General features: G+C 55.0%; 2 protein-coding genes across 3 annotated transcripts; one reads left to right on the forward strand and one right to left on the reverse strand.

Annotated features, from left to right (window-relative positions):
- Positions 1 to 100: 100 nt before the first annotated feature.
- MAP3K10 (mitogen-activated protein kinase kinase kinase 10) lies at positions 101 to 16,355 on the forward strand. 2 transcript variants are annotated; one of them, XR_014237422.1, is made up of 10 exons: positions 101 to 1,349; positions 5,502 to 5,682; positions 8,570 to 8,718; positions 9,197 to 9,372; positions 9,997 to 10,243; positions 11,720 to 11,836; positions 13,661 to 13,838; positions 13,938 to 14,050; positions 14,345 to 15,105; positions 15,892 to 16,027. XR_014237422.1 is itself a non-coding variant. In XM_082366702.1 (10 exons), the coding sequence occupies exons 1-10, from the start codon at positions 668 to 670 to the stop codon at positions 16,212 to 16,214; spliced, it is 2,847 nt and encodes a 948-aa protein (XP_082222828.1). In that variant the 5' UTR covers positions 105 to 667; the 3' UTR covers positions 16,215 to 16,355. The 2 variants fall into 2 exon arrangements, 1 of the variants encoding a protein (XP_082222828.1); XM_082366702.1 differs by having other exon boundaries at positions 105 to 1,349; positions 14,425 to 15,105; positions 15,892 to 16,355.
- Positions 16,356 to 16,666: 311 nt separating this feature from the next.
- TTC9B (tetratricopeptide repeat domain 9B) lies at positions 16,667 to 21,303 on the reverse strand. Its single transcript, XM_082367168.1, has 3 exons — positions 18,515 to 21,303; positions 17,770 to 17,952; positions 16,667 to 16,883 (listed from the first exon to the last, which is right to left on the reverse strand). Exons 1-3 carry the CDS (start codon positions 18,933 to 18,935, stop codon positions 16,774 to 16,776), a joined length of 714 nt encoding a protein of 237 aa, XP_082223294.1. The 5' UTR covers positions 18,936 to 21,303; the 3' UTR covers positions 16,667 to 16,773.
- Positions 21,304 to 21,380: the final 77 nt, after the last annotated feature.

Raw genomic sequence — 21,380 nt, forward strand, 5'->3', positions numbered from 1 at the left:
GGGACTGGGGACCGACCAGGAAGTCGCGCTGCCGGAGACTACAACTCCCAGGCGGCACCGCGGCGCGGCGGCAGCGAGCACGTCACTCAGGCACTGCCGGCGGCCCCGGGAAGCGGCGCGGGCGGGGGCAGGGGCTGGGGCCGACCGGGAGCCCGATGCTGAGGATGGGGGCCGCCCGGCCGCCCCGCGCGTGAGGAGGCCGAGGGGCGCGCCACCCCGTCCTGGGGGGGCTCCGCCAGCCCCGCCCCGCCCGGCGATCGTGGCCCGGGATGCGGAGCCGGGGGCCGCCGGTGGAGCTGCGCGGGGTGAGAGGCGCGGGGAAGGGGGCTGCCTGCTTCCCTCACCCTCGTCCCCCACCGGCGGACCCCGGCAGGAATTCGGCAGCCGCGCGGCCAGGCCTTCTTAGCGCCCTGACGTTTAGTGGGGAGAGGTGAACCCGCCGCCCTTCCCCCACCCCACCCTGCCTGGACAGCTGAATCAGAGGGGACAACCCTGCCGTTTTAAAGAGGCTTTTTCTTGCTCCTGCGGAGGGCCCCCCAGCCATGGCCACCAGGAGCCCCCTAGAACCCGCAGGGACTGCCCCCCATCCTGGCCGCCGGGGCCCGCCCTCTGCATCCCGCGGGCAGCCTGTGTGAAGCGGCCTCCCGCAGCCCCTGGCCCCACCCCCATGGAGGAGGAGGAGTGGGGGGCGGCCAAGGAGTGGGGCACGACCCCCGCGGGGCCCGTCTGGACCGCAGTGTTCGACTACGAGGCGGCGGGCGACGAGGAGCTGACCCTGCGGAGGGGCGACCGCGTCCAGGTGCTTTCCCAGGACTGTGCCGTATCGGGCGACGAGGGCTGGTGGACCGGGCAGCTACCCAGCGGCCGTGTGGGCGTCTTCCCCAGCAACTACGTGGCCCCCGGCACCCCCGCCGCGCCCGCGGACCTCCAGCTGCCCCAGGAGATCCCCTTCCACCAGCTGCAGCTGGAGGAGATCATCGGTGTAGGGGGCTTTGGCAAGGTCTATCGGGCCCTGTGGCATGGCGAGGAGGTGGCAGTCAAGGCCGCCCGGCTGGACCCTGAACGGGACCCGGCAGTGACAGCAGAGCAGGTGCGCCAGGAGGCCCGGCTCTTTGGAGCCCTGCAGCACCCCAACATCATTGCCCTCAGGGGTGCCTGCCTCAGCCCCCCACACCTCTGCCTGGTGATGGAGTATGCCAGGGGGGGCGCACTGAGCAGGGTGCTGGCAGGGCGCCGGGTGCCCCCTCACGTGCTGGTCAACTGGGCTGTACAGGTGGCCCGGGGCATGAACTACCTACACAATGATGCCCCTGTGCCCATCATCCACCGGGACCTCAAGTCCATCAACAGTAAGTGGTGTCCTCCCCAAAAAACTTGCTTCTGTAGAACCTTGTGAGGACAAGCCTAGGTGGCGGGATGGGGACACCAGAAGACACTGCCTGGGGCAAGAAGGGGCAGCAGTATACCTTCAGGGCCAGGTGAGGCAGTCCTTGCCCCATTAAGAGAGGAAAAGGAGGCCCAGAAAGGTTGAAGGAATACCTGCCTCCTAGGCTACAGTCACAGTAGCCCAATAAATATGTATCAGTGAACACTGTGACAGGCCCTGTGCTCCCTGCTGTAAATAGGACAGGTACAGTGCCTGCCCTCATGGCACTTACTGTCCAGCCACTCTGCCAGAGTCCACCAGGCAGAGACAGATAGAACCTGGCCTGGAGTCGGGGTTTCTCAGTCTCAGCGCTATTGACATTTGGGGCCGGATGATTGCAGGGGGCTGTCCTGTGTGATGGAGGTCACTTAGTAGCATCCTTGGCTTCTACCCACTAGATGCCATTAGCATTCTCCACCCCCCATCCCCCAGTTATGACAACCAAAAATGTCTCCAGACATTGCCGAATGTCCTCTGGAGGGCAGACTAGCCCTCAGTTGAGAACCACTTCCTGGTGTCCTCCTAGGCCTCTGCCCCAGCTAGCCAAGACACACTGGGAAAGATGAGGGAGGAGGAAAAGGGATGTGGCTTATGTAAAAGCATCCAAGCTGTCTGGCCTGTCATAGACTTTCAAAAGTTGATTGGTTGATTGAATGAGGTCTGGGGACAGATGGAAGGCAAGGTTCCCCAGAACCTACATCTAGATCAAGGAGCTTCTCATGATGTCAAATATTAATTGAGCACCTATCAAGTAGAAGCCCAACAGGGACCAAAACAGCCATGGTTTCTGCCCTTACAGCACTCACAACCATTCCCCGGATATTCATTCATTTCCCAGATATTTCCCGAGCACCTGTTGTGTACTAGGCCCTGTCCTGACCCTTAGAATACAGCAGGGAAAAAAATCCTACCTTCCTGGCTCTCCCGTCCTTCCTCTGCCTCATGTCACTCCCTTTCATTTCTGCATTTATTTGTTCAATTTTTTTCGTTTGGTATTTACTGGGCCAGATCATATACTAAGCAAGAGAGATCAATAGTGAGTGGGGCCAGCATGTTCCCTGCCCTCACGTGATATGTGAGGGTCTTCTCTTTGTCCTCAGCCCTCACATCTCATCTATTTCTGACTCCTGTCAGTTCTACGTCTTGAAGTTTGTTTGACCCCATCCCACTGTTTCATGTTCGTTGCTAGGCTTCACCACCACCAACTGCAAGTCCGTAGGATAGAGGGACGGAGTCTTCCTTTCCTGACAGGCCTGGCATTCATACACTCAACAGATAGATAGCTACCAAGTGCCCAGGGTGCGCCAAGCCCTGCGCCAGCCCCAGAGAATTGAGCGAGACAGACCGATGGTCCCCATCTCCATTGATGCTGATGCTCTGACTCCTGAAATGCTGGGTAGATGGAGGCAGGACTGCCAACACGCTCCTCTTGAAGCCTGGGGTCCCTTCTCAGCCCTGCCTCGCCCCTGCTGATTCACAGCCTGCAGGTGGGGTATCAGGACATGCTCCCACTCCCCCAAGTTTTTCTGTAGCCAATGCCACTTGGACAAAGCGTTGGTGGGGCTCTTAGGCCAGGGCTTCCTGCTTGGGCAATGGAACTGCTCCATGCCTGAGACAGAGGAAACAGGGCCTCCACAGTACAGCTTCCCCCGTTCAGCCTCCCCTGAGGAGCTCCTCATCTGACGTCATTCATTCACTGTTTTATTCAACTAATAATTCTGAAGCAGAATTAAGTGTACTAGGCACTGGGATTACAGATGTGGACAAGGCAAGACAGATGTGAACGAGGCAAGACCCCCCCCGCCCCCATAGAAGTTATAGTCTAGTGAACAAAAATAGATGGTTGATATTTAAATAGATAACAAAATTTCAGAGAGTATCAAGGACTCTGAAGGAAATAAAGCAGATTAAGGATGGGGCAGAGGGAGCTCTTTAGATCAGAGCTCCAGGAAGGCAACATTTGAGCCGAGAACTGAGCCCAGAGGACCCAACTTTACAAAGATCCGGGCATGGCAAAGGCCCTGAGGTGGGGATATGAAGCTGCCTTGTTGGAGAAACAGCAGGGAGACCGAAGAGGTCGGAAGAGCAGGAGTGAGGCAGAGGTGGAAGGAGGTGAGGTCATAAAAGTAGACGGGCCAGATCACATTAACCTTGGGGGCCACTGTGAGGGCTTTGGATATTTCATTCAATGTAGTAGAAGCCATTAGAGGGTCTTAAGCAGGGGTAACATAATCAGATAAATACTTCTTTAAGTGAATTGATTTAGGCCCAGCCTGGGAGATGCAGAAATAAAGTGTAAGACCATGGGGTGTTCCCTCTGTCACAGGGTCACTCCACAAACAGGAAAGTCGGTGACTCGAGAAGAGAGGACTTCTGAGAGGTAGAGTCACATGCTAGAGAGTCTCAAGAGGCTTCCAGGAGGAGGTGACATTTGAGTTGGGTTTTAAAGAAGGGACAAGATTACCAACAGTGTTACCTTGGGCAGTGGTCTGAGCTCTCTAAAACTTGGTCTCTTCATCTGCCAAATGGGTATGACAGTAGAATTGCCTCATTGTTATGATGATTGAAGAAGTAGCCAGGAATGGCCAAAGATAAAGGTAGAGAAATAAGGAACAATTATGGCAACATCACACACTAATAAAGAGAGCTGATGCTTTTAGAGGGCCTACTATTGCTTCAGGAAATAAATCTTTACTACAACCCTAGAAGGTCAATGCCATTATCATCTCCATTTAACAGAGGAGAAATCGTAGTGTTAAAAATAAGGTAAATAAGGTTATGCAACGAATAAGTGGCAGAGCTGGGATTCAAACCCAGGCAGGATACTGTACAATACCTTCTGTTTGACAGAAGGTAGTAGAATATCACGGCAGTTAAGAGATTGGACTCTGATGACAGATCTAGTTTGGGTCTTTGCCCCACCATTTTCTCTTTTTTCTGGCCGCACCATGCACCTTGCGCGATCTCAGTTCCCCAACCCGGGATTGAACCCGGCCCACAACAGTGAAAGCCCGGAATCCTAACCACTAGGCCACCCGGGAGCTCCCCCCCATTTTCTAGCTGTGTGATCTCGGCCAAGTGACTTCATCTCTCTGAGCCTCAGTTTGCTAGTCAATAAAGTGGGTTGCTTGCTAGTTAATTTGTATAAAGGACTTAGCACAGTGCCTGTCATATAATAGGCTCCTAATAAACACTAGCCATGGTTGTTATTGTTGTTAGTAATAACCCTAGGCAGCAAGTAAGTTGGAACCATTCAATATGCTTGGGGGATATATCAGTCAGATTTTTGTCATAATAATGCTGTGTAACAACCCTCCCACCCTCCCCCCCTCCCCAAACTTAGTGTCTTAAAACTCAGTGTCCTTTATTACTGCTCATACATTTGCAGGCCTGATGGAGGGTAAACTGATTTAGGCGGGGCTCAGCTGGAGAGGCTTTGCCCCAAGTATCTCTCATGTTCCTTGGACCAGCAGGCTAGCCGAGGCATGTTCTCATAGTGATGGCAGAAGGGCAAGAGGGCAAACAGACATGAGAGGCCTGGGCTTGGAACTAGCATTCTGTCACTTCTGCCTCATTTTATCAGACAAAGCAAGTCATACAGCCAACCCAGAGTAAAGGATGCGGAGATACAAAGAGTGTGACACAGAAAGGAGCAGAATTGGGGCCATGAATGCAGCTACCCACAGCAGGTGACAAAAAGGAAAGGAAAACCATCCCCTTCTGCTCATGGTTTGTAGTTGCCACTTCTGCGGTGGTTGGGAATTCAAGGCCTGGACCAAAGAGAACCAAGGCCGTGGCCATCGACATTTCAGAGCTTCCCTGAGCCCAAGTTGGAGTCAGGAGGCCAGTGAACTCAGGAGAAGCTCCCCAACCCCTCATGGGAGCCTGAGGCAGGGATTAGGCCATCAGGAAAACGTTCATGGTCTTCGAAGCCAGGAAAGGAGCTGCTGCAGAGGGGGGCGACCCCAGGCGGCAGGGAGAGAACAAGTAGGAGATTCCAGCTGAGGCGGGGGCAGGACACACAGGTCTGCAGCCCAGCAGGTCTGGGGTGACCCACCTTTCTTCCTACCCACAGTTCTAATTCTGGAGGCCATCGAGAACCACAACCTCGCAGATACGGTGCTCAAAATCACGGACTTCGGCCTCGCCCGTGAGTGGCACAAGACCACCAAAATGAGCGCTGCGGGGACTTACGCCTGGATGGCTCCGGAGGTTATCCGTCTCTCCCTCTTCTCCAAAAGCAGTGACGTCTGGAGGTGCTGACGGTGGGACAGGGGAGGCCTCCTGGGAAGGGAGGAGGGAGGAAGGGGGAAACGGCAGAGTGGGAGGGACGGTCTGCCACTGCAGCGGGGATCCGAGTCTGGCAAAGGGGCCCGCCAGCAAGGTCAGACCATCAGACAAGCACAAAAGCAGGTGGCTGCTCTGCTAGCAGAAGTGGCAGCTGAGGAGGACTTGGATTACGTTTGAAAATTCCAAAAGTGTAAAGATAGGTGGTCAGCACCAAAGACCCCTCAGACACCATCCATTACACCGCCCCCACTCATCAAACAGGAAATTGAGACCTTTGAAGGTAACCATTCATTCATTCATTCATCCATCCAACTGCACTGGGAGCTAGGGATACAGCAGTATATAAAAACAGACCCATTTCCTGCCCACGGGAATAATACATACCTCAGAAGCTAAAAAGGCTGTTTTTAAGTTGAAATTGTAAAAATAATTTTTAAAAGGTTGTAAATTAATCCACCAGAAAAGTACTAGACAGTGTTACGAGCTAGGAGGTTGATTGAAAAGCACTCTGAGGGCTGGAGATGACTTTGGGAAAGGCTCTTCTGAGAAGTGGTACTTGAGCTGAGTTCTGGATGACAAGCAGGAGCCAGTCATGCAAAGTTTAGGAGAAGAGGCTTCCCAGGAAGAGGGCACAGCTTCCACGAAGGAGAAACTGAGGTGAGAACGAGCATGGTATGTTCCAGAAAGGAACATGTGGCTGGAGCAGAGCAGGCAAGGAGGAAAGTAGTAGGAAATGATGGAGAGGGGAGAGCCGGAGGGCCTTGCAGGTGAGGGAGCAGATCCAGGTTTATTCTAAGTGCACTGGAAAGCCATTAGAGGCATTTGTGAATGACATGATCTGATTTAACATCAGAAAAGCTCCCTCGCCTGATGGAGTGTAGGGGACAGGAGTTGGGGCAGGAGGCCAATGAGAAGGCTGTTCATTGCCTGCGAGACCCGGTGACAGCAGAAACTCAACCTTCTACTTGCGGTGGGAAGCCAAACACAGATCAGTCCCTGGCTAGGCTCCAGATGGACCAAGCCGCGAAGTCATGGTATTGGGGCAGACAAATAAGACAGGAATTCTCAACTAGAGCAGTGCAGCCCTTTGGGGGGAAGTTTAGTCTTGCTTCACGTAAGGCATTCATTTATGGTCCCAAACATTTATAGAAGGCATATTTCAGTGGCAAGGAACAGAAAACCCAAAATAAAAACAAGACTAATGTTTTTGCTCTCATGTAAAAGCCCATGACTTTTACATGATATAGAAACCCCAGCATTAGGGATTGAGTCCTATGTTAGGGTTTTTTACTGTGGTGTCACTGACACTGGGCAGGATAATTGTTCCTTGTGTCGTACTGTCCTGTACCTTTCAGGATGTTAAGTATCCATGATTCCCAGCCACCAAATGTCAGTAGCACTCCCCAGTCATTGTGACAATCAAAACATCCCCACAGGTTTCCAGAGACATGGCAGAGGTTGTGAGGGGAGGGTCTGGCCCCCTCCAGTTACAAGCCACTGTTACTTTTCTCCACCTTGTATAGCCTCCATTCCCAAGTCCACTTCATGGTCCAACATGGCTGCTTGAGCTCCAGATTTTATGTCTATATTCCAACCAGGAGGAAGGAGAAAAGAGGAAAGGGAACCCCTTCCCTTTAAGGACACTTCCTGGAAGTTAGTTGCACCCTACACACTCTTCTATATCCCACTGGCCAGAACCGTTGCCATATGGGCACACTTAGATGCAAAGGAGGATGGAAGATTATTTCAGGCAGCATTTGCCCAGCTCAAATTTACCAGTGCTGTCACTGAGAGAGGAGGGGAAGCTGTCAGCTGCGTGAGGGCAGGGGTGGTGTCTATCTTATTCCCGTACCTGGAACGATGCCTGGCACACAGCAGACATTTAATAAGTGTATGTTGAATGAATGCATGCAACGGGGGAGCACGGGGATCTACTACGTGTTGGGCACTGCATGAAACAGTGATCAGGATCCAGAAGGAGAACAGTTTACTGGGGAAGATGGACACGCAGGTGATTGTAGCACAGTGATGCATGCTCTGGAATTATGTAGCCATTAAGGACGCTGTCGTGGGCATCAGACAGACCTAAGTCTCAGTGTGGCTCCATCACTTACGAGCAGTGTGACTTGAAGCAAACAACTTAACCTCTCTCTGCCTGCACCTGCTCATTGGATAAAATGAGGGTCATACCAGTGCCTTCTGCCTTACAGGACTGTTGTGAGGCCTCGAGCAGTGCTGGCCTGGAGTAAGTGCTTTATAAATATTAAATAGTGTTAACTTGTTTTTAGAGGTAAGTGCAGAGGGTTCTATGGAAACATAGTGAAGGGGCCTCCAACCCAGCTTTGGAGGCTGTGGAATCAAGGAAGGCTTCCTGGTAGAGGGGGCACCTGAGTTGTGACTTAAAGGACCGTTAGGCAAAGGAAAGGGTGTTCTCAACCAAGGGAACAGCATGTGCAAAGGCCAGAGGTTAGGAAGAACAGCGTTTGTTCAACTGTTCAGCGTGGCTGCAAGATGAAGCTGGGGGTGGTACGGGGCTGAGAGTGTTTAGAGGCAAGGCTGCAGGGGTCATCAAGATCAGGGCTAAGAAGGGTGGATTTGCTCAGTGGGCATGGGGAACCCACTGAAGGTTTTCAGGCAGAAGAGAGGGAAGAGAGGCAGAGCAAAGGAGAGACATCAGAGAACCAACCCCACCAGATCAGGCCGATGGAGGTCAAATCAGGTTGTTGCAGCCTCATTGGCCAGGGCTGGCTGCTGGGGGGAGGAAGGCCCACCATGGGACTGGAGGCAGGGCTGGGGTGTAGGTGAGGATTAGGGTGGGCTGTGGCATCACCCCTCCCTCTCCCCCACCTGCAGCTTCGGAGTTCTGCTCTGGGAGCTGCTGACGGGTGAGGTCCCCTACCGTGAAATCGACGCCTTGGCCGTGGCATATGGTGTGGCTATGAACAAGCTGACTCTGCCCATTCCCTCCACATGCCCCGAGCCCTTTGCCCGCCTACTGGAGGGTGAGCCAGGGCCCCGTGGAGAGGGTAGGCTCAGCTAGGGGTGGCAGGGGCCCTTAGGCCCAGACCTCACTCTTTCACACCCACCCATACCTTTGGGCCCAGGAGTGAGGGAAAAGGGGCTGGAACCATGGGACCATGAACAGTCTCCCCCACAGTTGGCTCCATGGCCTCCAGACCTGTGTTCTGGCTAGGCCCGCAGCTCCTGAGGGCAACCTGTTAGGACTCACTGGCCCTGGGATTCCTCCCTGATCCTTGATTCTACCACCAGTCAGGGAACAGGTCCCTGAGTTTCTCTCCCCAGAGTTTCACCAAGTGAAACATTTCCAGGAATTTGGCTTTGAATTCCTTCCCCTCGGCTCCATGGGAGCTGTTTGTCCACAGTCCCTTAAAGTCCTGCCTCCACTGAGCAGGCTGATGCCCCAGAGCATGGCCACTGACATTTCCACTCCCACTGCTGTCCTCTCCACCCCCACCCCAGAATGCTGGGACCCAGACCCCCACGGGCGGCCAGATTTTGGCAGCATCTTGAAGCAACTTGAAGTCATCGAACAGTCAGCCCTGTTCCAGATGCCTCTGGAGTCTTTCCACTCGCTGCAGGAAGACTGGAAGCTGGAGATTCAACACATGTTCGATGACCTCCGGACCAAGGAGAAGGTGAAGGCAGGAGGCAAGGTGGGAGGGATGGAGCAAGATCCCTGAGTTCTGATGCCTTGGATGGGGCAGAGTCCCTTCCCCTGAGCCCAGGGGTCTTTGAGTCCATGCAGGGCCAAGGGAGCCTTTTTTGCATATTAGGAAAAGACAGCCTCCTGTTGGAAGGTTGATTTAAAAAAAGGCACCCTGCACTGAAGTACTTACAAGTGACACTGCATGAGGTCTGGGATTGGCTTTAAAATCCTACAGCAAAAATGGGGAGAGAGGAGAGAAGGAAGGTGATACATGAAAAAAGATTTGCAAAGTATAGAAAATTGTTGAAGTTGGATGATGGGTACACGGGGTGCACGTTCTCTCCTTTTGTGGATGTTTTCCAAATTGAAGACTTAAAAAATTAAAAATCAAAGAGGAAGGAAAAAAGAAAAGCCACCCCTTTCTTTGAGCTAACACAGTCCCCTGCCCTGGCACCCAGCCTGGCTAGTGAAGTGTAAGTTGGATTGTGCCCCCAATTTGCCCCACAGCAGGACAGCCCTGAGCAGGACACCAACCAGACCCCGCAGCCCTGGAGCCATCCCCAGGGGCAGAGTAGCTCAGCTCCTAGCCCCAAGCCCCTCATCCCCTCTCCAGGAGCTCCGTAGCCGCGAGGAGGAGCTGCTGCGGGCGGCGCAGGAGCAGCGGTTCCAGGAAGAGCAGCTGCGGCGGCGCGAGCAGGAGCTGGCCGAGCGCGAGATGGACATCGTGGAGCGGGAGCTGCACCTGCTCATGTGCCAGCTGAGCCAGGAGAAGCCCAGGGTCCGCAAACGCAAGGGCAACTTCAAGCGCAGCCGCCTGCTCAAGCTGCGAGAAGGCAGCAGCCACATCAGCCTGCCCTCCGGTACCCGCCCACGTCCCCCGAGCGTCCCCGAGAGGCCGCTGAGAGCATCCCCAACCCGGGGGTTATCTCTTCCTTTTCCACACGCCCTGTCCAAACACATCCCCCTGCCGCTCCCTAAGAGTAACCCCTGTCTTGACTTTTAGGGCAATCACTTCCTTACTTTTCCTTATAGTTTTATCTCCCAGCTATTTGTTTAATGTCCTTTAATCTGCCTCTTTTTCCTCCTTGCCAATAATTTGTCGAGGAACTGCATCATTTATCCTGTAGCATTTCCCACAGTCTGATTTTGCTACTTGCATCTCCCTGGTATCTTTTAACACGTCCCTCTGTCCCCTGAATTTCCTATAAATTGGTATTAGGTTAAACCATGTGAAATTGCTGATGTTCAGCCATTTTTGACCTACAGAAACAGAAGTTTCACATGGCTCAACCTAATAGTTGGATCTCAGGGCTTACTCAGTTTCAAGTTCAGGTTTGATTTTTTTTTTTTTTTTTTTAATGTTGCTTCCTAGGTAACATCAGAAGGCACATCATACTGATTTCTCTCTCTTTGTTACAAGAGATGTTACAAGCCCTAAAGCAGTGCCTAGAATAGCACCAGCCAACAGAAATATAATGCAAGCCACATGTGTAATTTTACATTTTCTAGTAGCCATATGAAAAAGGGGGAAAAAAACAGGTGAAATTAACATTAATATATTTTGTTTAGCCAAATATACCCAAAATGTTGTAGTTTCACATGTAGTCAGTACAAGAAAAATTGTTAATGAGATATTTTACCTTCTTTTTTTCACACTAAATCTTTGAAATCCAGTGTGTATTTTATATTTACAGTGCATCTCAATCTCTAAATTGAGATGGCTCTAAATTTTCATCAAAAAATTGGCTCTAAATTGGCTAAGTCTAAATTGGCTCTAAATTTTCATCAAAAAATCTTGACCTCTATTTAGATTTCATAAAATGTACAGTTGAAAAAGCAGATTCACATACCAAAGTTGTTCCAAACATGCTTAAATGTTTCCGATGACTGAACTGAGTGTCTGTTTTGAAAGGTAAACTCAAATTACTTACAATTAAATAAAGGTAGAACTCTCCAGTTCCTCAGTTGCACAAGCCACATTTCAAGCGCCCACTTGCCGTGCGTGGCTAATGACCACCATATTGGACACTCAGGCCTAGATCCTCAGGGCAGTGGCTCTCAGACCCGAGTGTGCATCAGAGGAAACTGGGGGACTTGTACACCGCAGTTAGATTGCTGCCCCTCACCCCCACAGTTCCTGATTAAGGGAGGGCCCAAGAGTCTGCGTTTCCAAGAGGTTTCCACTTGACGCTGACGCTGCTGGTCTGGGAACACACTTTGAGAACCACTGCATGAAGGAATACAAAACGGTGGCATTCCTTCTCTCCTTCTACAAAGGGACCTTCTCTTTGGCCACCCATGCAACCGTGCGCTTAGGGAAGTCTTTCTTTTCGCAGGCTTTGAACATAAGATCACGGTCCAGGCCTCTCCAACCCTGGACAAACGGAAAGGCTCAGATGGGGTCAGCCCGCCCGCGAGCCCCGGCATCATCCCCCGGCTGAGGGCCATTCGCCGTGAGTATCTCCCAAGGCCCTGAGCAGTCAGTCAGCGAACAGACTTCTCTGAGCACATACCTTGTACCAAGCCAGAGCAACGTCAGGGGACCAGGTGGGCAGGGTCCCCTCCCTCATTCTCATGAGGGGAAACAGACAACAAGTAAACAAGCTGGTGAGCAGGATAATTTCCTGTAGTGATAAGCGCTACAAAGGAAATCAGGGAAGGGAGTAAAACAGGAGAGTTGCTGTTTTTAAGTCACAAGGAAGGCCTGTCAGAGAAGCCGAGGTTTGAGCAGGGACCTGCATGGTAAGGAGGAGTGACACATGCAGAGATCTGAAGGAACAGTGTCCCTGGCAGAGGGAACAGCAAAGACGAAGGCCCAGAGGCAGGAACAAGCATGGTGTGTTTATCAGCTGGGAAGGTCAACTTGGCTGGAGTAGGATGAACGGGAGAGAGAGCACTAGGCTTATGGTCAAGGGTTCAACAGGGGAGGATCACACTGGGCCTTAAGAGCCGGGATAAGGAATCTGGATTTTATTTTAAATGAGACGGGGATGTCTCTGGAGGGCTGTGAGCAAGGCAGTGATGTGGTAAAATTAACCTTTTCCCTCTGGCCACCGTGAGGAGTAGGGATTGGAGGAGAGCAGGAGTAAAGGTGGGAGACAAGTGAGACGAGGGGGCTGGGCCAGGGCGGGGTCCTTGAAGAGGGGAGATGGTGAGTCAGCTACATGGCAGAGGTACAGCTGTCAGGGTTTGCTGATGAGTTGAAGTATACCCGGCCGGCTCCCCAGTCTGTTCTGCCCCATCATTCACCCCTGGCCTCGCCCCACACACCACCCCCTACACACACTTCTGTTTAGGCACCTGCTTTGTACCAGGCCCCAGAGGTCATTCTCCTGGGGGGACGCAAAGACAAATAATGACCAAACAGTGGTAGTCAGTACTAGTATCGGGGTACGTTCAACGTGTGATGGGAACAGAGGAGAGAGAGCAACTGACTCTGCAGGGAACAAGTCTGTTCCAGAACACTCCACAGGGCCTCAGCATCTGCTGTTCCCTCTGCCTGAAAGGCTCCTCTCCCTTGTATCAACTTGACTCACTCCCTCACCTCCTTCAAGTCTTTGCTCAGATTTCTCCTTCTCACACATGAGACCTTCCCTAACTCCCCAAACCCCTTACCTGCTTTATATTTCCCACAGCGCTTATCACCTTCTAGCCCCCTACCCAGATGATGTACCTAGTGTGACTCTTGTTGACCGTCTGTCCTCACCCACTAAAATGTAAACTCCTCAGGGCAGGGACATTTTTTTTTTTTTTTAAGATTTATTTATTTATCTGGCTGCACCAGGTCTTAGTTGTGGTATGCAGGATCCTCGTTGCCCCGTGTGGGATCTTTAGTTGCAGCTTGTGGGCTCTAGTTCCCTGACAAGGGATTGAACCCGGGCCCCCTGCAGTGGGAGTGCGGAGTCTTAGCCACTGGACCACCAGGGAAGTCCCCAGGGCAGGGACTTTTGTCTGCTTTGACCACTGCTGTCCTCTCAGCACCTGCCACAGGGCTTGGCGCATAGCAGGTGCTAGTAAACCTTTGGGAATGAATGGATGGCTGAAGGGTTAGGCTGTGAGAAGTGACGGGTGATGAAACTGAGGGAGCCGGGACGTCGTCCTGACAGCAGTGGGGAGCTGTGGAAGGATGCAGAGCAGGGAAGGGTCATGACTGGGGTTAGAGCCCAAGCTCCCTTGGGCTTCCAGGTGGAGGGTGGGAACAAGGAGGGGAGAGTAAGGCTGGGAGCTCAGCGGGGACAGACTGAGACCCACTAACCAAGTGGCTTCTCTCGGCCCAGTGACTCCTGTGGATGGTGGTGGAGGTAGCAGCAGTGGCAGCAGCAGTGGTGGCAGTGGGACGTGGGGCCGCAACAGTGGACCCCCAAAGAAGGAAGAACTGGTTGGGGGCAAGAAGAAGGGCCGGACCTGGGGGCCCAGCTCCACGCTGCAGAAGGAGCGGGCTGGAGGAGAGGAGAGGTATTGGCTACGTGGAGCCCATCCCACACCCTGGGCCTCCTCCCCAGGCCCTTGGCAGCCAGGAGGCCTATAACCCCCCATCTTTGGTGACCCCTGCAGGCTGAAGGCCCTGGGAGAAGGAAGCAAACAGTGGTCGTCAAGTGCCCCCAACCTGGGCAAATCCCCCAAACACACTCCCATCACCCCAGGCTTTGCTAGCCTCAATGAGATGGGTAAGAGGGTGAGGGCGCCTTTAAAAGGGAGGGGGAAGGAATATTCCCTGGCAAAGGGGACCGTAACCCAAGACCAAGGGGTGACCATGCCCCAGGGCTGCAAGGAGGGAGCCGGATTTCACTGGGCCGGAGGGTAGGACACATACCTGGAACGGGAGCAGCCGGTCCCTGGGGTGTGGGGATCGTTCCCAGGAGGAGGGGGTTTGAGGGGAGAAATAGTTGGGAACCACGCTTAGTGGGCCTTGGTGCTCTTGTTGGAGGGGTCATTTCATTGGGGCAACCCCTTGCCTCCAGATCCGAGGGGGGCGGGCCGAGGGGCCAGGCGCCTAGAGTTAAGTGAGTCGAGTCCAGTGACGGTCCTCTCCCGGTTGCAGAGGAGTTCGCGGAGGCGGACGGAGGCAGCAGCGTGCCCCCCTCGCCCTACACCACCCCGTCCTACCTCACGGTGCCGCTGCCCAGCCAGCCCTCCCCCGGGGCGCGGGCGCCGTGGGAGCCAACGCCGCCCGCCCGGCCCGGGCACGGCTCCCGGCGGCGCTGCGAGCTCGCGCTGCTGGGCTGCGCCACGCTGCTGGGCGCCGTGGGCCTGGGCGCCGACGTGGCCGAGGTGCGCTCGGCCAACGGCGAGGAGCAGCGGAGCTGGCTCGATGGCCTCTTCTTCCCCCGCGGCGGCCGCTTCCCGCGGGGCCTCAGCCCACCCGGGCGCTCCCCGAGCCGCCGCGATGACGCGGCCCCCGGCCCGGGCCTGGCGCCCTCGGCCACCCTCGTGTCGCTGTCGTCCGTGTCCGACTGCAACTCCACGCGTTCGCTGCTGCGCTCCGACAGCGACGAGGCCGCGCCGGCCGCGCCCTCCCCGCCGCCCTCCCCACCCGCGCCCGCGCCCAGCACCAACCCCCTGGTGGACCTGGAGCTGGAGAGCTTCAAGAAGGACCCCCGCCAGTCACTCACGCCCACCCACGTCACGGCCGCGCACGCTGTGAGCCGCGGGCACCGGAGGACGCCGTCAGACGGGGCGCTGGGGCAGCGGGGGGCGCCCGAGCCCACCGGCCCTGGCCCTGGTGAGTGAGGCTCCACGCGCCCAGGGCGCAGAAAAAGGCCCATCTCCCGTGCCCCCGCCAAAGACCTATGTCCCAGCCCAGCGACGACCCCCTGGGTGCTAAGGCATCCTCCTCCTGCTTAGCATGGGGAGGAAGGGCCTGTGTCCCCCTGACCCCCACTGCTTTGTGAGGCATTGTGAGTCCCTGGGTAATTGAGATGCAGGATGAAGTAGGGGTGGCAAACTCTAATGCCTACAAGGGGCCAGGCAGGTGACATTAATGGCAACAATTACTAGAGCTAACACCCATGTGCCGTGCCCTGTTCTATAAAGTTTACTAACTCACAAAGATGATTAGAACAGATAGGAGCTAAGGGCTTCCTACCAGGCACTGTGCTACTTGTTCTACAATTACTGTTATCATTTTATTTAATCCTCACCTATGTAGCAAGGTGCTGTCATCCCCATTCACAGACAGCAACATGCCTGAGGAGTCTCTGTGGGTCTCTGTGAACCTGGCCCAGTGTCAGAGAGGTGCGAGGGATGAGGGCTTTGTCTAGAGTAGCAGCAAGGAAATGGGCTCTGAAAGATAAAGGACTGTGCCCAGAGTTGCACCCAGATGAGTGAGCAATTGGTGGGGGGGGGGCGGTGGCTAGGTAAAGGTCCAAACCCTGCTGGAAAGTGGGCCCAAAAAAATCAGCAGATTTTTCAAGAGAAGTCAAATTCCAATTTTCATGTAAATGCTCCTGGCTTTTAAACACCACCCTCTGGCCCACGCCACTCACCTCATCTGATCCTCTCTTACCAGGCCCTCGAGATCCTCTGGACTTTCCCCGCCTGCCCGACCCCCAGGGCCTGTTTCCCACCCGCCGTCGGCCCCCCGAGTTCCCTGGCCGCCCCACCACCCTGACCTTCGCCCCACGACCCCGGCCAGCCGCCAGCCGTCCCCGCCTGGACCCCTGGAAACTGGTCTCCTTTGGCCAGACACTCAGCATCTCTCCTCCCAGCAGGCCGGACACTCCGGAGAGCCCCGGGCCCCCCAGCATGCAGCCCACGCTGCTTGACATGGATATGGAGGGGCAGAGCCAGGACAGCACAGTGCCCCTGTGCGGGGCCCACGGCTCCTGCTGAGGCCTGCCCACCACCGCCCGCCTGGGCAGCCATGAATGTAGCGCCCCAGGCCCCGCCCCAGCCCACCGTGCCACAAGGCAGGGGAGGCCCTGGGCAGGATACTCACTCTATTTATTGGGGAAGGGGGGGAGGGAGGGCAATTAATTTATTCCTTTGTATCCCGGGGGGGGGGCCCTGTGCCTGCCCTGCGGTGGGGGGGAGGGTGGGCAGGGATACTCAGGGACAGGGCATCAAGGGGGATTCGGCACAAAATGCAGCATTAAAGGTAACCCCTGCCCCCTACCACGCTTGGCTGTGTGTCTTTCCCTGTGCCGGGCCCTGATCCTAGATCATCCCCAGTGGGACCCCCCCTCCCCAGTGCTCCCAGGCCTCTCTGGATCTCCGAGGTCCAGGGGTTGAAGGCCAGGCCCATGTCCCCGCCCAGGCCCCCGCAAGAATACCACACGGAGAGGTTATGGTCACCAGCGACAAGTGCTTTACCAGCAAACACATGAGTCAGGGGAAGTTACATGGTGAGGTGGGGGGCAGTGGGGGTAGGGACAGTCCCCCCGGGTTGGCCTCAGCCAGTAACACCCCGGGACGCAGCCCCAGCCCCACTGTCTTCCCGCTGGAGGCTGCAACGGTTCATCTTCAGCTGAGTCAGCTGGATGTAGCGCAGGACGTTGGTGTCTGCAGGGGAGGTGGGCAGGGCATTATCTGCGTGTCCTGGGGCAGCAGGTGACATCTGCACCACCTCGGCTCACACTTCATGGTCCCCGGCCTTCGGCGGCCCCCCACCACCACCACCACGGCTGGTAGAGCCAGAGACCTTCTCCAATAGCCCCAACCGAGCAAGCAGAGCAGGGCGTGTCACACGTCCACACTTCTGCATCTGCTGTGCCCTCTGCCAGGCATGCCTCTTCTCAGAGACTCCTGTCATACTTCTTACCCTCCAGTGACATCTGTAAGAATCCTGTTCTCTCCAAAGTGCTCAGCAGGAAAACGCATCGTGCCCCTGCTCCCACACCCTGTGTCAGGCACCTGCTGTGCTCCCTCTTCAGTGGCTCTTCACACAGAACTGAGTATTTTGTCTGCCGCCACCCCACCGCACACACACCCTATGACATCCCACAGGGCAAGGAACAAGCCTCCAGCTCTGCCAACCCTGCCCCTTGCCAATCTCCTGGCACTGCCAGGAAACAGGTGAATCAATAGGTGAGTGTGTGAACAGGTTAGTGAGTGAGTAGATGAATTAATTCAGGGGGAGGGGGAAATGGAGATGGGGGAGGGGGTTGTGAGTGGCCAGGGAAGTGGCTGAGTAGGTGAATAGGAAGCAGCAGGATGGGCTCGTGATGGAACAGATGAGAGGTGGTTGGGTGAATGCCAGAGGAACGATGGGTGAGTGGACACGAACGAACGGCAGGTGAGTGGATGAGGGGGTGTGCAAGGAGTAGATGGGTGGAGACCGGACGTGAGGTAAGGGGTACAGCATTCATTGAAGCAGCTCTGCCCTGATCCTCCTGCCCTTGTTTGCTCCTCTCTAGCCCCTTTCCCTGCTCCCTCCCCGCCCCCTCACCTGTGGGTTCCCGGCTGCGGGCCTCCTGCAGGTAGCACAAAGCGCGTGCATAGTCGCCCAGGTGGTAGAAGGCAATACCGGCGCGGTAGGTCGCCTTGAAGTTGCCCTGCTGCTTCTCCAGCACCTTGAGACAGTACTCGCGCACCCGCTCGTAGTTCACCAGCTCCGACTGCAGCAGGCAGGCTGCGGGGGCACCACGACCGACACTCGCAGAGCCTGTCGACACCCCAGGCCTCACCAGACCGCGAGGAGCCTGGCCTTCAGGCTGCGGAGGACCCCTTCCCTTTCCCACGGCTGAACCCGGCCTAAGGGATTGCTCAGGCCACCGGGGGCCGCCAAGCTTCTGACCAATCAAGACAGAATCAATCTGCACCGCCGCTAGAGGGCGCGAAAAACACAGACAGGGGCTCACAGGTGCTTAGCTGGGAGGTGTCTGTAGGGGAGAGTACAAAGGGTGATCTCAGAGGTGAGGGATGGGTCCTTGAATGGCTCATGCAAGGTAGGTTTTTCTCACCTGAGGTTCGCAGGTCGCAGCCCAAAGCCCATTTCCTGCATCCCAGCTCCTCCCATTCCCTGTGGTCCCCTAGACTCCCAACCCCTCTTCCTGATCAAGTTCTGAGGTCTCCCACCACAGACCCCAGCCCTAGCCCCTTGAAGCCTCCAGCCCCCCCAAGGCTTGACTACTGCCTCTCACGTCCCACCCCTCTCACATATGCACCCTCTGCGCTCCCCGACGGCCCCGTACCAGTGAGAGAGTCGTAACATTCCACCTCCGTGCTCTCCACCAGGCGCCGCTGCTCCTCGCTGAGGTGGGCTGGCCCTTGGCTGGTGGCGGGCCCGGGGGCGGGGGCGGGGGCGGGCAGGCCTCCAGGGCGGGCCCCCTGCGCCGCCTTCAGTTGCAGCAGTGCCCGATGATACTTGCCGATGGCTTCCCGGAACTTCTTCTCTCGGTAGCAGCGCTGACCCTCCGCCTTAAACGCCACGGCGGCCCGCAGGCTGCTGTCGAGAGCCGCACCCAGGCCCCCCGACGGCTCTGGGGCAGGACTGGACCGAGCCGACCCATGGCGGGGGCTGGGGCCCGGCGGGGAAAGGGCGGGAGGCGGGCGCGGCGGAGGCTCTGGGGCAGCGCTGAGCATCAGCACCGGGGACAGCGCGCCGCGCTGCATTGTGGGAAACTCCTGCGGCCGCCGCTGCAGCTACCGCATCGCCCCCCCGCGGGGCTGGTCCCCATTCTTTCTCCGCCCCCGCACCTCCGGTACCCGACTCCGGCTGCCCCCTATGGGTCTAGAGAAACCCCTCAAGACTTCCCCACTCTCTCCTTCAAATCCCTTCTTCCCACTCCCCTTACCCTCCCAACCCTCCTGCTTGCTCTCCTCTCCCATGCCCAAAGCTCCTAAACCTTTCTAGAAGGAAAGAACAAGTCTGGGAGAAAGAGCAGGAAGATAACAACCTCGTGGAAGGCTGGTTTTCAGACCGCTAGGCATTTGGCATATTGGATAAGAACACAGGCTATGGACTCAAGCTGCCCAGATTCAAATACCTGCTTATTTTCTCACTAGTTGTATGACTTAGATAAATCACCTGAATTACCTGGAACTCTGTATCCTCATCAGTAACATGGGACTATGACAGCAACTTTGGAACCCATTCATTTATCTGTGCAACAAACAAATATTCACTGATATCTTTCTGTGCCCAACTTTGGGGCTGGGTGATGCAGGGACATAGCAGGGACTGAGAGAGCCTCAGATTCTACCCTCACTGGGTCCCTAGGGAAGTGGGGAGACAGACCAATGACCAGACAGTGGCAGCCCAGAGTGGGCTAGCCTGGGAAGTACAGGCAGGGGGGTCGGGGCTGGGACGCGGGAAGCACAACAGGCTCTGACGGCCCAGAGGAGGTACCCAGCATAGGCTGAGGTGGTGAGTGAAGACTTCCTGGAGGAGGGGAGAACTCGATGAACAAGAGAGATCTGCTTCTTGCCCTTATCGAGCTCACTGTCTGGGTAGGAAAACCAGTGGGAAAACAGTCAAGTGACAGCCCAGAGTGAGGATCACAATAATAAGAGTGTAGAGAAGGAAATACATGAAAGGCTTTCGAGAGAAAAACTGAGGGTGAATGATTGTCCTTCAACACTCCTTAGCCACTTACTCAGTGGTGGGACCTTGGCCAAGCTCCTTGGTCTTCCTCCACCTTCCTTCTGTGTAACAGGGAGGTAACAAGTGAGCTTACTTCAGAGTAGCTGTAGGAACTGAATTATATTATGCAGGTAAAGTGCAGGGCCTGGTACAGTAACGGGCAAATAACAGCCAGTGTTTCTTATCGTCCATGAGACTGTGAGATATGTGATCGTAAGTGCCTGACTCTGAGTCGGCATCCACATATAGTCGTTGAATAAATGAGTAACTATGTATTAGCACCATTACCCCCCACACACACACACCCGAGACCCTAGCTGGAGTCTCATTCCCAAGCACCAAGCCTGCATTTCCACTGTCCCCTCCCCTTCCCACTGCACATCCTTCCCCCAGAGGTCCCATGGCAGTTCCCACCCAACAGGCCCAAACCTGAACATGACACCTTTCATCCCAACTGCAGCATCTTCTTCTATATTTTATTGTAGTTTGCTGAGTCTCTCCCTGATCCCCGATCCTCCAAACTTGAACACCTCAGTGGTGAAAACTTCCTCCTCTCTGCACCTCCAAACCCAGGCTTGGTTAAGGGTCTAACATTCCCGAGATTGGATTCCAGAACAGCATTGGTCACCTTTCTGCACCTCGGGCATGTTTTTGTTTTAATTAAAAGCTTGGAAATCCACTGATTCATAACAATTATTTTCTGAGCACCTACCAAATGGCTAGGTGCTAGGGGCTCGGTAGAAACGGGACAACTGTACCTCACAATCCTGCTAGGATGCAATGCTAGCACATTCGCAACACCTACTAAGTGCCAGACACGGTCCTAAAGCTTTAGGTTTATGTTAACTCACGTCCTCATCACACCACCAAGAGGTCGGTACTGTATTATACCTCCTGACACTGTGGCACTTCAGAGGTTAAGTAAATCAGATCGCATTTAACAAACTCTTGCTATCAAAGGCCCATACTATCACAAACTGATGACCCTCACAGGTCAGTATATGTGATGTGTTAGATTTGTGCAACCGTTAAAAATATTGAATTAGTTGCCAGCATTAGAAGAGCAGAGATATTTATGGAATCACAGATTTTCAGCTTCCTTCGTGAACAAAATCTGAAAATCTGGCAACATCAAGGTAGCTAGCATTCCTCATGACTAGGACAGGCATTCTCAGTTTCTCACAGTCGCCATTGCTCCTAGCTTCTCCCCAACCCGAAGACCGAGTTTCCTTCGCTTGCATTGCGATTTTTCTCTCAGCATCCCTATCTAACTCCCGCAAGCGTTTGCGTTAGGGATCCCCGTTTTGTCCCGCTCAGCGGCGCTTGCGGAAGCCCGCCAGTGCCCCCTGGCGGCGAAGTCCAGAAGTCTCATCGCGTCTCCCAGCAGCCATTAAGGGACTTGGTGAGAACATCCAATCAGGTGGGTGAGAGGCCCGGGAAGTGACCAATCAAAAGCGAGAGAGGGGCCAGAATTC

This window comes from Balaenoptera borealis, assembly GCF_965194805.1.
Source record: "Balaenoptera borealis genome assembly, chromosome: 19".
Classification (NCBI taxonomy): domain Eukaryota; kingdom Metazoa; phylum Chordata; class Mammalia; order Artiodactyla; family Balaenopteridae; genus Balaenoptera; species Balaenoptera borealis.